The following is a 16,525-nucleotide window of genomic DNA, read 5'->3' on the forward strand; positions in this document are numbered from 1 at the left end:
CCGGCCCCGCGGAGGGCAGCGTCTCGTTACTTCGAGAACATGCCAAAGAGGCCGGCTTAACCCAAAATAACTTTACTGTGGCCTCTGCTTTTGATATAAAAGCATCCTGGAACCCCAGCCCACCCCACCGGGGGCCCGAGCGTGGCGGTGTCACCAACTCTGGCTGGGGCCCCACAGGCTCTTCGGCTCGGAGGGTCGAGCCCCAGGTGCACCCCCCAGCTGTCCGTTTCCATGTCCCATCGACCCCCGGGGGGTGAGCCGCGGTGCAGTGCAGAAGTGGAAGCCTGAGGCTGACCGGACTCAGCGAATCACAGGCCCTTCCGTGACCCCGGTTGTTGCAGAAGGAGGGTGCGTGCGCCAGCTTCCAGCTGTCTCCAGGGGAGACTGAGCGTTGGGGTCCCCTTGGGCAGAGGCTGGGTTCGCCTGAGGTCGCAGCACAGCATTTTACTCTTCCTGAGTTCTGGGGCTCCTCCCGGTCAGTGACCCCGTTGCCGGTGGGGTCGGTCCGTCCCAAGCTCTGGAGAGGAGGACGAACGGGGGGCGCCGGGGCGCGCTGAGTCCAGGGCTTCACCAGGGACCCCGGGGGCTCCCTGCGGTGCGTGGTGAGCTCGGTGACATCAGTTTCCTCCCAATCCCGCCGAACGAGGCAAGGACTGGGCAGGGCCCATCCAGTGAGTCCGGAGCGGGGGCTGCGGGAGGGGCCTGGGGTCTGCCAGGAGGTGGGGGGAGGGGGTGTCCTTCCAACTACAGCAGCTGTAGCTGCACCTTCAGCCGCAAGGCCCGGCCCCCTGGTCCCGGCTGCCCCTCCGGCCAGGTGCCCCAGGGCCCTGCCACGCTCACCACCTCCAGCCGGTAGGTTCCAGGCCCGGGCCTCCGACGCCCCAGCTGCAGGGAGCTGAGGCCACGGAGGTGATGCATGCGGAAGAAACCTTGCTCATTGCCACGGGCGATGACATAACGGACCCGTCCCGCCAGGCTCTCCAGCGCTGGCTGCAGCTCCAGGATGTGCTCGGCCTGGCTCAGGCGCGAGAGGTTCAGGCCCAAGGTCAGTGGGGCCTCTGAGTCAAGGCTGGCCAGGCTCACCTGTGGAGAAAGACCAGGCAGAGGACGGTGAGAGGCGGGGAGCGTCGGAACGCAGCGGGTAGGGGACCGTGGGGGGGGGTCACGGCCGAGAGATTTCAGCCAGTCTCTAAACCGGAGGACAACCTGGGGCACTCTCCGCCTTTGACCTCCATCTAGCCCTCCATCACAAGGCCCACCGTCAGCTTGGGCCACAGACAGAGGCGTGACGGTGGAGGCGGCTTCCCCAGGGGAAAGCAAAGACGGGCAGATAGGCGGCCGCTTGTCCACACAACGCTGAAGCCGCCACAGTGGGAAACACAAGACCTGGCTGCACCAGAGAGGAGCTGCTTTCCGGTGCCGGGGTGGGGGCGGGGGTTGCTGCACTTCCTGCATCTGGGCTCTTTGAGAGCACCCTGTGTGCTGATGACAAACCCCTCTTTATGTGAACTGCTGTGAGCGCGCTCCTGGTCCTGGCAGCCGGACAGGGCCCTGAATAAGCCAGGGGCCTCAATGGCAGGCTAGCCCGGGCTTGGTGACGTAGCCAGTCCCACAGGAGGTTATCTGTGTTTTATTCTCCTTGGTGTTGGTTTCGCCTAATTTACATATTGAGGGGTGGTTCCGTTGTTGTGTTAAAGTGAAAGCTATTCCTGTTTCCCTGCCCCTGGGTTCTGGACACTTCCGCCCTTCCCCAGCGTGTTGCGCAGACACGTGCCCTTGCTGACACCTGCTGGCAGTCCGTGAGTATTGCAGGCAAAGCCATGGGGCCGCCCGGCCCTCCTCTGCCCAGATCCGCTGGCGCCCATCCCAGGAGCCCCGACAACCACTCCCCTCACTCTTACAGACACAGGGCCCTACCCCTGCGAGGCTTACAGAAAATATTTGTAACAGTGGGGTGACATATAGAGCCACTGTTTTTCCAGGAAAGGGGGGGAAGAAACAAGAGGGGAAAAGAAGGCAAAGCAATGCACTCATATTTAGTTAATCTAATAGCGAGAGCCCCTCCGACCCAACTTTCCTATCCCTTCATTCTCCTGACCTGGTGGCCACCGTAGGCGCTGCGCCGTGGCCGGTCACGAGGCGGGAGGCCGTTGATCTTGCACTCATAGCAGGCTTCAGATGAAATCAGTTCTTCTCCTGGCGTCTCCCGGGGCCCGGCACTGAAGCCCAGGCCAGAGACGCAGTGCCTGGGCCAGGACAAGGTGGCAGTAGGCCTTCAGGGGCAAGCTGGCGGGATCTCCCCAGCCAGCCCCTCCAGCCCCCACCCTGAGCCTCACTGCCCACGGGGGCAGGTGCTGGTGTGTAAATGTGTGGCTGTGCCTTTGCGTGTGCCCACACAAGGGATGTGCGCTTGTGTGCACGCATCCCTTGGCTGACCTGGGCCTAGGTGCGAACCTGCTCACACCCCAGGATGCTGATGTGTATGTGCACACATGTGCACACTGAGACACGCGAATGCGGAGGGGTCCGCAGGCGTGCTGGCATCCGTGTGAGCCGTGTGCTCAAGTGTATTACAGAGAAGTGTGCATCTACCAGGTGGGTTCATCTGCCACGAAGGTAATTATGCCAGAATCGGGTGTGAGCTTGTGTGCACACCCATACGTGTGCTCAGGGCTCTGTGCACACGTGTGTAAAATGCATGTGAACACGGACCCACCTGTGTGTATGTGTGTGTGCGTGTGTGCGTGCTCTCGCAGGGTTTGGGAATCTGTGCCCGCCCTACGCAAGCCCCTCACCCTTGCCCAGCCCGGAAGTAGCCTTGGGGACAGCCGCACAGGAAGCCACCGGCAGTGTTCGCGCAGCCATAGGTACAGGGGCCGCCCTGCGCGGCACACTCGTCTACGTCCTGGCAGTCCCCCGTGGCCTGGTCAAAGTCAAAGCCAGAGGGGCAGACGCAGCGGAAGCCACCCAGCGTGTTGTGGCAGGGGGCACTGCCGCAGGCCGCAGGCGACAGCACGCACTCGTTTTTGTCTGTGAGTGGGGAGAGGGGAGAGGAAACGCGGGGGGCAGGGGGTGGCCTCTGCACCCCCAGGCCCCCCTGCCCACAGCCCTCCTGATCTCCACCAAGTCCGGCTCCTCCTCCAGAGCCCAGGGTCAAAGTCAACGTCCATCAGGCTCCCCATCAGCCCCGGGACTAGGTCTGCCCCAGCCCTGTAATTCTCCTTCCAAGCATTTCTTGGAACTTCCCAGAAATCCTAAATGGTGGCATGATCTCGAACGAGGTTTCTTCCCTGGCACTACTGACATCTGGGACCGAGCCATTCTCTGTTGTGGGGGCTGTCCTGTGTACCACACGACATTAAGCAGCAGCCCTGGCCCCCACCCACTAGATGCCAGGAGCTCCCACCTCCCAGGTGTGACGAGCAAAATGTATCCCAGACGCTTCAAAACGTCTCCGAGGGGGCGAAATGATTCCCAGTTGAGAACCATGAGCCTAACTCATCCCTGTCCCCACCACTAACTAGACAAGAGTCTGCTACTTGGCCCACTTCTGTATCCACAGGGCCTGACGCAAGACAGACCCCGGACAGCCCACTGCAGAAGGAGTGAGCAAATGAGGAAGCAGAGGGGGAAGCAGGCTGAGAAGGAGAACCGGCAGCAGAGGCGAAGGGGTGCGTGTGTGTGTGTGTGTGTGTGTGTGTGTGTGTGTGGTCCCCAGGGGCTGAACGCCACACAGCAGGGGAAAGATGGAAACTTAGCTGAGGACCCACCATCAGGGGAGGAGGAGGAACCAGAGAGAAGGCAACGTCAATCAGAGAGGTTGAGGGAGGAGAGCGTCTGGGAGGGGCAGGCAGCAGTGCCCAGAGCAGCGGAGGTGGAGGCGCCTGGAGAGAGTGGGCCCAAGGGTAGAGGGCGAAAGCCAGACTGTCCGGAAGGCGCAAACGGAGGTGGTAAGGACGAGGCTGTCGTTAGGAGGGCTTGGAGCACAAAGAGAAGTATGTGATGGAGGAGGCTGGGGCACAGGCTAGTCCCCCAAACTGAGGGCCTCCGGAGCAGCTAAGGCACAGATACAGCACACGCTCCCATCTGCTACTGCCACACCCATGGCAGGCATCGCCAATCAATCGCAGAACTCTCTCCTAGTGTTCACAGGTGCTGACTCAGAATCCTTCTCAGCTGGGCCCTCCAGGCCACCACTCCCAAGGAAATGGGCTTGAACCTGGCCGTGCTTTATCTGCAGCCCCCCGACTCCCCAGTCTCCCCAGCAGTGGGGACCTCACTACCTCCCGGGCTGGCCCAGAAGCACTTTAGGTCATTGTGCTTTATCCCAACATCCCAGGTGGGGGCGGTTCCTAGTTGCCTGCTCCCAACAGATTCTGATGGGGGGCGTTTGACACTCACCCACACACTGGCTCCACTGGGAGTGCGGGGTGAAGCCCTGGGGGCAGCCACAGCGGTAGCCCCCCAGCTCGTTCTGACAGCCGTGCCGACAGCGATGGGGCCCGTCACATTCATCCACGTCTGCGAGACAGAGATCGGGTGGCAGGGCTCGCCCAGTGGCCCTGGGGACCACAGCCCAGGCCCAGAGCCCACCCAAAGCCCAGCTCTACCTTCGCAGCCATGGCCTGAGCTGTCCAGGGTGAAGCCTCGGTGGCACTCACAGCTGAAGCTGCCCGGGGTGTTGAGGCAGTGCCCCCGGGTGCCACACGGGCCAGGCTGGGCCAAGCACTCGTCGTTGTCTGCAGAGGACAGGGAACGGGCAGGACAGCCGAGAGGTTAGGGAATTCACGGCCAGCACCACAATGCTGGGCCTACCCAGCTGCCGGGCAAGTCACTGGCCCTCTCCGTGCCTCAGTCTCCCCTTCTGTGAAATGAGATCCGTAGCGGCTCCCACATCACAGAACTGCCTTGAACGTTTGAGATGAAGCACGTATACGACTTTCTTTGAATCTTGTCTGCGGCACCTCAAAGCTGTGTGGCCCGGGGTGGCTGACTTACCCCCTGTGGGCCTGTCTCCCCAGCTGTAGCACAGAGATGGTAACACCTCCCTCACCACAGTTTTGGGAGATTAATCCAGTCACACACAGGGCTCGGGACAGTGCTCAGCACGGGACTCAAAGATGAACAAAACCCCCTTTCCTGGGGGTAACAGTGCACTCTGTCGTCGCGGACACCGGACCATCATGACATGTCAGCCTGGATTATGGACTGAAAGTGGCTGTCCCCCCTCCACTCCAGATTCGTATGTTGAAGCCCTAACCCCACAGAGTGATGGTGTTCGCAGGTGGGGCCTCCGGCAGGGGCTTCAGTTTAGATGAGGCCGTGAGGGTGGGGTCCTGAGGACGGGGTTAGCGCCCTCGTAAGAAGAGACCAGAGAGCTTGCTCTCTCCCTGCCATGGGAGCACACCGCGAGAAGGCAGCCATCTGCCAGTCGGAGGAGAGCCCTTACCAGAAACCGGCCAGGCCGGCACCCTGGCCTTGGACTTCCAGTCTCCAGAACCGCGTGCAACAAGGGTCTGTCGTTCAAGCTGCCCAGTCTGTGGTGTTTTGTGCCAGCAGTGCGAGCAGAGACGGGCTGGTTACCAGACAATGTGGCTACCGTGCTAATGGCCCATGCTGGGAGTTTAGGGAGTGAACAGTGCATCTCCAGGGTGGGGCGGGGGGGACCCTCGTTTTGGCTCCCTAGGGTATGAAGATTGACACCAGACGCCTCCCTTTGGGGACCTGGGATCTCTCTTGGGTATGAGAGATGCTGGGGACCTGGGCTCCTCAGCCAGAGTGGCTCCTGTATCTGCTGCTGGTGTCATCTGTCATGCCTGAGCCGTCCTTTGAGGGGCCACAGAGACTAGCCCTGGATTCCTGCCAGGATTTCACCAGAGAGAGGCCTCTGGCACGACTATGGTCTCTTTCCCTTGCATCCACAAAGCAGGCCAAGGGTCAGGGGGGCATACTGTGGTCATATAAGTTTGATCTTCTAGTTTAATCATAAGCAAACAGAGGCCCTGAGACCCAAATCTGGCCCACTGCCTGCTTATCGTAAACAAATGTTATTGGCACACAGCTATGCCCATTCATTTATGACATGTTGTCTATGACTGCTTTTGGCCTACAATGGCAAGGCTATTTTTTTTAATGTTTATTCATTTATTTTTGAGAGAGAGAGAGAGAGAGAGAGAGGAAGTTGGGGAGGGGCAGAGGGAGAGAGGGAGAGAGAGAGGGAGAGAGGGGGAGACAGAGAGAGAGAGAGAGAGAGGAAGTTGGGGAGGGGCAGAGGGAGAGAGGGAGAGAGAGAGTGGGGGAGAGGGGGAGAGAGAGAGAGAGAGAGAGAGAGAGAGAGAATCTGAAGCAGGCTCCAGGCTCTGAGCTGTCAGCACAGAGCCTAACACAGGGTTCGAACTCACGAATCGTGAGATCATGATCTGTGCCAAAGTCAGTTGCTTAACTGACTGAGCCACCCAGGCGCCCCAACCGTAGAGCCTTTTACAGAAAAAATTTGCAGACCCTTGATCTAGTTAGCCTCAGACCACCCACCAGGAGTATAGGCTATACAGATGTGAATCGTGAATGATCTGGAGCCCTCGATCCCTGGTAACTACGCAGTGGGGAGCCTGGCTGAGAATTTCAACTCTGTTCCAGAGAGAGAAGTCTCACGGGAGCTTGCTGGGTGTCTGCACTGGCACACGGGCCCGCATGTGTACGTGCAAACAGCTACAAACTCATACAGATGCCACATTAAACGTGCTCATCTTAGGAAGCAGGGAAGATAACTTGAATGTGCAGAAAAAGAGAAACGTAGCTTGTTTCAAGGCTTGGTAGGCTCTTCCCCAGACGGGCACGTGACTCCCTTCTTCAACTCCATCAGCTCTTTGTACAAAAGTCCCTTTGGATGTGGCTTCTCCTGATCCCTAGTGGAAAACTTGCAGCCTTCCTGATCTCCTTACTCGGCTTCACTTTATCTTTCTCTCATGCCATGCATCACTTTCCAACAGGCTATGGTGTTACCTTACTGTTTGTTTTTAAATTTTTTTAAATGTTTATTTGTTTTTTAGAGACAGAGAGAAACAGAGCAGGAGCAGGGGAGGGGCAGAGAGAGAGGAAGACGCAGAATCCGAAGCAGGCTCCAGGCTCTGAGCTGTCAGCACAGAGCCCCACACGGGGCTCGAACCCACGAACCTCGAGATCATGACCTGAGCCGATGTCGGACATTTAACTGACTGAGCCACCGAGGCGCCCCTTTGCTCTTTGTGTCTATTTGGAGTCCCTATTAGCAGGGACAGTCCGTGGTGGCAGCAAGCTTGCCTCCTGTGTTCATTGCTGCACCTTCAGGGTTTAGAACAGGGCGAGGCAAACGGCTCCTGTAGAGGGACAGCTAGGAGGTATGTGTGACTTTGTGGCAACGACTTGGCTCTGACTCCGTTATTTTAGCGCACAAGCGACTACAGACCCTATGCAAATGAATGGGCGTGGCTGTGTGCCGACCGAACTTTGTTAACAGAAGCAAGTAGGGGGCTGAGCAGGCCTGACCTGAGGGTTGGAGTCCAAAGACCTCCGGGCCAGAGCACAGCCTGGTCCACCGTAGGTCTCAGTAGGTGTGGGCTGAGTGGACTAGTGGGAGCCTGAATGGGGCCACCCATGGCTGGGCTTGGCCCCCAGGGGAGGTCTGGTTCTCCCAGGCCACGAGACACTAAAAAGCGATGGGAGTGACAGTTGCCCCTGCAACTCTGGCTTCTGAACCAACTTCCGCTCTGGACCCCGTGAGACCGTAGGAGAGAGACCCATCAGGGACCGGTCAGGGGCAAAGGTGAGTGTCCTGGGCTGAGGTCAGAGGGACTCCTCCTCCCAGGTCCCTAGGGCAAGGAAGGAGACCAAAGTCCTAGGCATTGGCAGGATGTGGGCACCAACAGAGCAGGGGCTTTGTTCTGACCCCCTCTGTGTCCCCGCCGTCTGGCACACACGCGGGGCTTGCTGCTTATTTGGAGAACAAGTGAGCGAAGGCCAGCGTCACGTGCCAGGGGCTGGGAGGGGTGAGAGGACTCACCGAGGCAGGCCTGGTGGTGCTGGGTGAAGCCGGGGGGACAGTGGCAGGTGAAGGAGCCGACGGTGTTGATACAGAAGAACTGGCAGTTGTGGTTCCTGGAGGAGCACTCGTCCAGGTCTGCAGCACAGACGTCCCCGCGGGCTCAGGGCAGGGCCCCCCGGGGCCGGGGGCTTCCCAGGGGAAAGACCCGGGGGCGAGTGGCCGGGGATGTGCCCGGGCATCCCCGGGGGGGGTCGGGGACGAAGCCCCACAGGGCCTGGGGGGGGGGGGGGACATCACCTCTGCAGGTCCTGCCGTCCTTCTCCAGCAGGTAGCCTCGGGGGCAGGTGCACAGGAAGCTACCCTCGGTGTTTTTGCAGAGGAAGGTACACGGCGTGGGCGCCTGGCCACACTCATCTACATCTAGAGGGTTGGTAGCATGTGGGGTGGGGGGGGGTTGGTGTCAGACAGATGTCCCCCCCGGGGGGTCAGGGGCTGGGGTCTCCACTCAGGTCCTGCTGAGGCCTCCTTCCCAGGCCCGAACCAATCAGAATCTGTGGGCTTATACAAGGAATGGACACTTTTTCTGTAAAAAGCCAGAGGTTAAACATGTTTGCCCTTGCAGGCCACGTGGTTCTGGTTCCAACTACTCAGCTCGAGAGGAAACCAAATAGCTATGGCTGCCAATAAAACTTTATTAACAAAAACAAGCAGAGGGTCGGACTAGGCCCTTGAGCTGGAGGGAGTCTGCTGACCCCTGACTTCGATGAACACGTGCTACACGACGAAACCAAAAATCTTAGGATGCACAAAGTAACAGGAGGAAAGTTGCCCAGATGAGGTCGGGGCTGGGGGCGGGACTGGGGATGCTCTGCTTCCCGGGTTCAGCCGGAAGCGCAGGCCAGGTGCTGTGCAGAGGGAGCGGGGCCGGGCCAGGCCAGGGGATGGGGGCGGGAGGCTCACCCAGGCAGGCTGTGGCAGCAGCATCCGGCGCGTACCCAGCCTGGCAGCGACAGCGGAAGGAGCCGAGGCTGTTGATGCACTCGCCGTGAGGGCAGAGGTCAGCGAGCATGCGGCACTCGTCCACATCTGGGGACAAGCAGGGCTCAGCTGTGCTGGCTGCCTCGGGTCCCTGGGGCACACCTCCACCCTTCTGGCCGGCAGCCCTCCCCCCCCCCCCCCCCCCCCCCCGCAAGGCCAGCCTCTACTTGCCCCGCCTGACCCCAGGGACCCCTCCCCGAGGCTGTGAGTCCCGCCCCGGACTCACTAATGCAGCTCCTTTCACTACACCCAGAGAGCACCTGGCGGGGGGGGGGGGATCACGCCCTCCCGCAGCCTCACTGCAACACCTCAGGGCACACGCACACAAATGCGGAAGCACAGGCAGAGGTACACACACACTGCACGCCAGTCACAGGCCGACACTCCTGCAGAATCACAGGGACACACGTTCTGCGGCTCCTCTGTCTCCCCCCCACCAGACACACCCTCGTCAGACCTGGGGGTCACCGCTGCTCGCTTGGGGCGACCTGTCCCACCCTCGCTGACACACTGGATGAGACACACTCGTGCACGCAGTCACTCACACTCGCTCGCACACCTACCCGCCCTTGTGGAACTCGCTGGAATCCAAAGCACACGGACCCACCTTCCGGCACATGCTCCTCATGCGGCCGGCACGCACAACACACACACCAGTGAATGCACACCGGTCCACACCCTTTTTCACACACTCCCCGACGAGCCCGCAGAGAACAAAGAACACACACACATCGGCTCACACACCTGTTCACCCGCTCGCCCAAGTTCACGCACGCGCACAGCAACGAACGGGGTCCGGTTCGCACTGGCTCGCACACTCCAGCCCCCTCTGGGACACAGACGCGACCGAGAACAAACGCCCCACCCACCTTGGCCTTCGGCGGTGTAGCCTGAGCCGTGGGGGCACAGGGTCCCGTGGGCAGAGGTGCCAGGCAGGGGACAGAGCTCGCAGCGGGGCCCCCAGCCCCGGCCGCCCCCACAGCAGCACTGGGCCCTAGTGACGGCCTCACCGCTGCTTGAGCGAGCCTGGCACGTGGCCTGCAGCACCTCGGAGAAGCAGGGCCCCCGCCGGACGTCTGCAGAGAACGGGGCGGGCGGGTGGGTGGGAGGCACCTGCCGTCCAGGGCCCCCTTCCCCCTGCGGTCCGGCGGCACTGAGAGTCTAGCAAGGGCTCCCAGGTGCCTCCGACACAGCTGTGCGTGGGCGCGGGGCGCAATCTTCCAGACCGCTGTCACCTAGCACTGTCAGATGCCCTCCGGGGGCCAAGGCCGAGGCAGAAGCTGCAGACCCGTAGGGTCAAGAGATGCCTGTGGCCGCAGAGAGCACGGACAGTCAAGGGCAGCATGGGGGCCAGGGAACACTAGGGAGGAGGTGTGAGTGGCAGTGGGCCGGACAGACAGACAGCGGGGACAGAGCACATGGAGGACATCCAGGGAGGTGGACAGGACAGGCTGGAGCCTGGCCTGGGTGAGGAAGAGGAGGCTGGTGGGGACTCGAGGGGGCTGGCCTGCGGCTCCAGGCCGAGGCAGGAGCATGGCTGAGATGGGGCGGGGGCGGGGGGCGGGCTGGGAGAGCTGTACCCGCCGTGCGTGGCCACACTCACCGTGGCACTCAGTGCCAGCGGGGCTGGGCTGGAAGCCCTTGTCGCAGTCACACTGGAAGCTGCCCGCGGTGTTGACGCAGCGGCCGTTGGCACACAGGCGGGGCCGTGCGTGGCATTCGTCCTCATCTGGGGCGGGAGGGATGAGGCCGGTGGGGAGGCCGGAGCCCTGCAAGCCAGCCTCCCCTCGCCCTGCACGCTCCCTTCCCACCACATTCTCCTCCTTTGGCTCGTCTCCCCCGGGGGGGCCCTGCGCCCCCAAGCACACCCATACCTGTGCAGCCCTCCCCGGAGCCAGGCTGAGGCCGCAGGCCTGGGGGGCAGACGCAGGTGAAGGTGCCGATGAGGTTCTTGCACAGCATGCCCCGCTCGTGACAGTCCTGCTGGCCGTCCGCACACTCATCCACATCTGCGGATGATCAGGGAGAGAGGGGGCCAAGGTCAGGCGCCCCGTGGCCTGGCCGCAGGCCGTGGGGGCCCGGGTCCCACCTCCCTCTGTGCCCTTGGGGACCGAAAGTAAGAAGCCGAGGGGTCGGGACTGTCCCAACACCTGCGTCCCCCTGCCCACGTCAGGGTCAGTGAATCCGTCCAGCCTTAAACATGGTCCCTGGAATGCTAACCCTGAGACAGCCCTGGAGGGACCAAGTCCCAGCCCAGAGTTTCTCAGCTTCGACACTAAGGACATTTGGGACCAGAGACTTCCTCGTGGTGGAAGGTCTTTCCGTGTGCTGTAGCATAGTCAGCAGTATCCCTGGCTACTCGATGTCTGCAGCAGCCCCCACACCCAGCTGTCACAATGAAAACTGTCTCCAGGGGCGCCCGGGGGGCTCAGCTGGTTCAGCATCTGACTCTTGATTTCGGCTCAGGTCCTAATCTCATGGTTCGCGGGTTCGAGCCCCTCCTCGGGCTCCAAGCTGATGGCACCGAGCCTGTTTGGGATTCTCTCTCTCCCTCTCTCTCTGCCCCGCCCCTGCTCTCTCTCTCAAAAGAAATAAATAAACGTTTTTTAAAAACCCGTCAGGGAGCGCCTGGCGGCTCAGTCGGTTGGGCATCCAACTTTGGCTCAAGTCATGATCTCTGTCTGTGAGTTTGAGCCCCCGCCTTGTGCTCTGTGCTGACAGCTCAGAGCCCGGAGCCTGCTTCAGATTCTGTCTCTCCTTCTCTCTCTCTCTCTGCCCCTCCCCTGCTCATGCTCTATCTCTCTCAAAGATAAATAAAACATTAAAAAAAACACAAAACTGTTGGGGAGCCTGGGTGGCTCAGTCGGCTAAGTGTCTGACTTTGTCTCAAGTCATGATCTCACAGTGGGTGAATCCGAGCCCTGCGTCGGGCTCACTGCTAACAGCACAGAGCCCGCTTCAGATCCTCTATCCCCCTCTCTCTGCCCCTCCCCTGCTCATGTTCTCTTAAAAATAAATAAAAACATGAAAGAAAAAGGTCTTCAGGCATCACCACCACACGTCCCCTGGGAGACACAGTAAGAGCCCTCACGGTCCCCCATTTTCATGACGACAGAAGCACCACTCACAGAAGAGCACCCACCGCACCTCACTGCCTCAGTGCTGCCCTCACTCTATTTCTTTTTTTTTGTTGTTGTTGTTGTTGTTGTTGTTGTTGTTGCCCTCACTCTATTTCTTGGTGCTCCCCCTTGGGCACAGGCTCGCATTTCCCTGTCTTCTCCAGGATCGAGGTATGGGGAGCCCGGGGCCCCGCCCACCTCTCCTGCACATCCTACCTCTGCACATGGCCCCGTCCTCCCTCAGGGCGTAGCCGGCCGGGCAGGTGCACACGTAGGAGCCCTCAGTGTTGCGGCAGCGGAAGGCACAGAGCAGGGGGTTCAGGGAGCACTCGTCGATGTCTGGGGAGGCCAGAGGAGGGGCGGGCTGGGGAGGGTCTGCCTGTGGGATCCACACCCCGCCCTCAGGCCAGCCACTGATGCCCCCCATCACACAGCCCAGGAGCAGGCAGGGTCGTACCCTCGCAGGTCACCATGGGGCCGGGCTCAAAGCCGTCGGCGCAGGCACATTCGAAACCTCCGATGACGTTAGTGCAGGTGCCTTTGCCACAGGGGTGCCCGACAGCGCACTCATCTACGTCTGGGGTAGGGGGGAAGGGAGCGGTCAGGACCCGCAGAGAGCCTCCCGCCCTCGTTATCTCCACATTATCCTGTCCGCACCCCCTGAGTGCCACCGACCACACGGGGCCTGATCTGGCGCAACTCCGGGCTGCGCGCGGGATGCGCATGCTCAGTGGGTTGGCCTGAGTGGGCAACTGGCGTCTGCCCTGCCTGCTCCCCTCCGCTCCTTCCTTCCGGGCGCGTGGGCGGGCTGGTCACTCACCCACACAGCGGATGCCTGTGAAGTCCAGGCTGTAGCCAAAGGGACACTCGCAGCGGAAGGACCCATCGGTGTTGACGCAAAGGCCGTTAGTGCAGACGCCGGGGTTCTCCGCGCACTCATTCACGTCTGCAGGAGGCGGGGGTGCCAGACACGGCATCGGTCACGACCCGGCCACACTCGGGGTCTCTTCCTCCCCTCCAGGCCAGGTGCGGTCCGGGCCACCCACTGGGCAAGGAGGGAGCCTGAGATTTGGGAATGGGGGACAGACAGAGCCCAGACAGGGCTAGGCGGCTGCGAGGGGCCCTTGGCCCGTGGGCGAGGGGCTCACCTTCCCGAGAGTCATCCAGGCCTGGGACCGCCCCGTGGCCGAAGGGGCAGAGCTCCTGAAAGGCAGCTGGACACCAAGAAGGGAAGGGGGTGAGGGTCGGGGGCTGCTGCGGCCCCTAGAGCCCCCCCTGAGCGTGTGTAGGAAACCAAACAGATGTGGGCCGGCAGGTGGAATCTAAGGGGAGACAGACAGGGCAGGGAGCTCACCGCTGCCCTCCTGAGGACACAGCTCACAGGGGTAGTTCCAGCCCTCGCCAGGCTTCTGGCTGCAGCAGCACCGGGCCTTGGTGGTGTTGAAAGCTTTGGGCACAGAGCACTTCCCGGCCTCAAAGTGGGTGAAGCAGAAACTCTGCCGTGTGTCTGTGGGGTGACCCCCCCCCCCAGGGAAACATTAGAAAGGTCATCGGTAGTGCCCTGATCATCACCCCGGTCCCAGAGAATGGGGGGCCCAGACTCTACCAAGTGGCCAATCAGAACCCCCCCCATTGTGGTGATTGGCTCCAAGATGGACATGTGACCTACACCGGGCCAATGAGGGCCAGCCCTGGGGCTTCTGCTGGACCCCTGGGAATCCCTTCCAGTGATACCCCACATCCACAGCTGTGCCAAGGGGAGCACACTCAGCCAGTTATTCGTGGCTCAGAAAGCCCCTTCCTGGAGAGGTGAAGCAACTGATTCCAGAGAGCCAGAGGACCTGGGACATGAGACCCCCAATCAACATCGTGGACGCCCCTCATCAGCCCTGGACTCCCATCAGCCTGAGAAGTCCTCAAGGGCAGGTTGGGGTCTGAACAACAAACACTGATTGGGTTGCCCTGCCCTCTGCTTTGCTGCCCCTAACCGGGGAGAGACGATGCTGGCTCGGATTGGTTGAGGCTAGCCCACACACTGGACAAGGCTGGCCTACTGAGGTGAGGCCAGCCCACGGAGGGCAACCGCAGCCCCTACAGGACAACCAAAGCCCAGGAGACCAGGTTAGCCCAGACTGGACCAGGATAGCCCTCCGTGCAAGTGACCTGTCTGGCGCAGAGGCTGTTTGGATTAGAAAAACCCCACCAATGCCGGGAAGCACCTCTGCCTGGGCAGAGCTCCTGGAGATTCATGCAGGAAACTGCAGCCCCCTTTTCGGGGTGGCCCCACTCTTCTCGCCCTAACTTCCACCTCTTCTCAAAGAGAGAACCACAGACTCACCAAAGCAACGGTGCCTGTTGTCAGAAAGGACGAAGCCAGGTGGGCACAAGCACTGGAAACTCCCAGGGCTGTTGGTGCAGGTGCCAAAGAGGCAGAGGTTGGGTCCTTCCAAGCACTCGTCGATGTCTGGGGGGGCAGGGACACAAGCTAGGTGGGGTGCAGGCAGGACCTCTGCCAGGGTAGGACAGCCTCAGCTGTTGGGGGAGGAGGGGGCGGACAGAGTGGCAGCCCAGCCCGGGAGGGTCCGAGAACTGACAGACACGGGCCAGGGGCCCTCGGGATGCAGTGAGCCAGAGCACCAGCTGGGCTGTGTTGGGGGCTGGGGAGGAGTCTTTCCTAGAAGGTATCTCCGGGACAGGGGTCATGGTCAGGAAAAGTTCATCTTAAAAAAAATTTTTTTTTAACGTTTATTTATTTTTGAGACAGAGAGAGACAGAGCATGAACAGGGGAGGGTCAGAGAGAGGGAGACACAGAATCTGAAACAGGCCCCAGGTTCTGAGCTGTCAGCACAGAGCCTGACGCAGGGCTCAAACTCACAGACCTCGAGATCATGACCTGAGCTGAAGTCGGACGCTTAACTGACCGAGCCACCCAGGCGCCCCAAAGTTCATCTTTAGAGACTGACCGTGTACAAAGCTAACCAGGATCGGATAAACCTACCTTATGCTGGATGAGGTTAGCTCACACTGTACTTAGGGGAGCCCAGAGAGAATAGATCAGAAGAGAGGGTCCAGACTGATCTAGGTTAGCCCACCTGACTAGGCCAGACTGGTCCAGATTAGCCGACTCAGTACAAAGTCACCAGACAGGGACTTACACCAGGGGAACTCGGGCCAGACTGGTCCCTGACCACCACCCACCAAGAGTGAGGAGTTCTCTGGGCCCTGCAAGCCCACACCCATGCCCCTTTTGTAGGATCCATGAAGAAGAAGCCTCTGGGCCCCAGAGAGAGACCCTGAGCCGAGCATCTGAAATAATCCTTGTAACAGAAGTTGTGTACACAGCTGTGTTGGGTGCTGTGCTAAGGACGCCTCCACCCTCACCAAGACCCCAGCTGGCATTCCCATTTCACAGATGGGGAAACAGAGGCCCAGAGAGACACTCACCGACACAGCGGTCATTCTGCACCTGGAAGCCAGGGGGACAGATGCAGCGGAAGGAGCCCTCGAGGTTCTGGCAAGTGCCTGGCAGGCAGGTTCCCGCGAGGCTGAAACACTCATTGGTGTCTGGGGAGAGGAAGGAGAGGAGTCCCAGCACCAGCCTGTGACAGGGGTTCACCTGGGACTGGGACCAGCACCTGTAGTCACCGCATGATGACCAAGGGCCCCAGAACAAGTCTTCCTGGGTCCAGGGGAAGAGTTGAGACTCAGGAAAAAAGAGACAGCCTGGGAAGGATATTCTGGGTCCTAAAGTGGGGGTTATAGGTGAAGCTATGTGGTGTCCAAGGGAAGGAGCAAGGTCTCTAATCTTAAGCCACTTACAGACCCCCTTCATGATTTCTGTGTAATCCATGTAGCACCTTGACTATTCTTTATTTCAGAAAACTTAGGGTTTTAATTTTTTTTTTAAGTTTATTTATTTTTGAGAGAGAGAGAGAGAGAGACCAAGCGTGAGTAGAGGAGGGTCAGAGAGAGAGGGAGATACAGAATCCGAAGCAGGTTCCAGGCTCTCTGAGCTGTCAGCACAGAGCTGGACGCGGGGCTTAAACTCATGAGCTGTGAGATCATGACCTGAGCTGAAGTTGGACGCTCAACCGACCGAGCCACCCAGGCGCCCCATTAAACTTAGGGTTTTTTTTTTTTTTTTAATTTTTTTTTTCAACATTTTTTATTTTATTTTTGGGACAGAGAGAGACAGAGCATGAACGGGGGAGGGGCAGAGAGAGAGAGGGAGACACAGAATCGGAAACAGGCTCCAGGCTCCGAGCCATCAGCCCAGAGCCTGACGCGGGGCTCGAACTCACGGACCGCGAGATCGTGACCTGGCTGAAGTCGGCCGCTTAACCGACT

The 16,525-nt window shown here is 60.2% G+C and overlaps 1 protein-coding gene across 2 annotated transcripts in view; it reads right to left on the minus strand.

The window, feature by feature from the left end:
* Positions 1–403: 403 nt before the first annotated feature.
* Positions 404–16,525, minus strand: part of FBN3 (fibrillin 3) — a 60,739-nt gene continuing 44,617 nt past the window's right edge. Inside the window, exons 47-64 of one of the 2 annotated variants that reach the window (XM_058728184.1) lie at positions 15,623–15,742; positions 14,516–14,641; positions 13,532–13,684; positions 13,326–13,391; positions 12,998–13,123; positions 12,635–12,754; positions 12,394–12,516; positions 10,933–11,067; positions 10,662–10,787; positions 9,928–10,134; positions 8,981–9,106; positions 8,318–8,440; positions 8,039–8,155; positions 4,611–4,739; positions 4,402–4,521; positions 2,796–3,030; positions 2,099–2,246; positions 404–1,083 (exon numbers count right to left, since the gene is read on the minus strand). In XM_058728184.1, coding sequence (XP_058584167.1) covers positions 745–1,083; positions 2,099–2,246; positions 2,796–3,030; positions 4,402–4,521; positions 4,611–4,739; positions 8,039–8,155; positions 8,318–8,440; positions 8,981–9,106; positions 9,928–10,134; positions 10,662–10,787; positions 10,933–11,067; positions 12,394–12,516; positions 12,635–12,754; positions 12,998–13,123; positions 13,326–13,391; positions 13,532–13,684; positions 14,516–14,641; positions 15,623–15,742 — 2,639 coding nt within the window. In that variant the 3' untranslated portion in view covers positions 404–744. The other variant, XM_058728185.1, reaches the window with a different exon arrangement.

Source organism: Neofelis nebulosa, chromosome 4 (genome assembly GCF_028018385.1).
Source record: "Neofelis nebulosa isolate mNeoNeb1 chromosome 4, mNeoNeb1.pri, whole genome shotgun sequence".
Classification (NCBI taxonomy): Eukaryota; Metazoa; Chordata; class Mammalia; order Carnivora; family Felidae; genus Neofelis; species Neofelis nebulosa.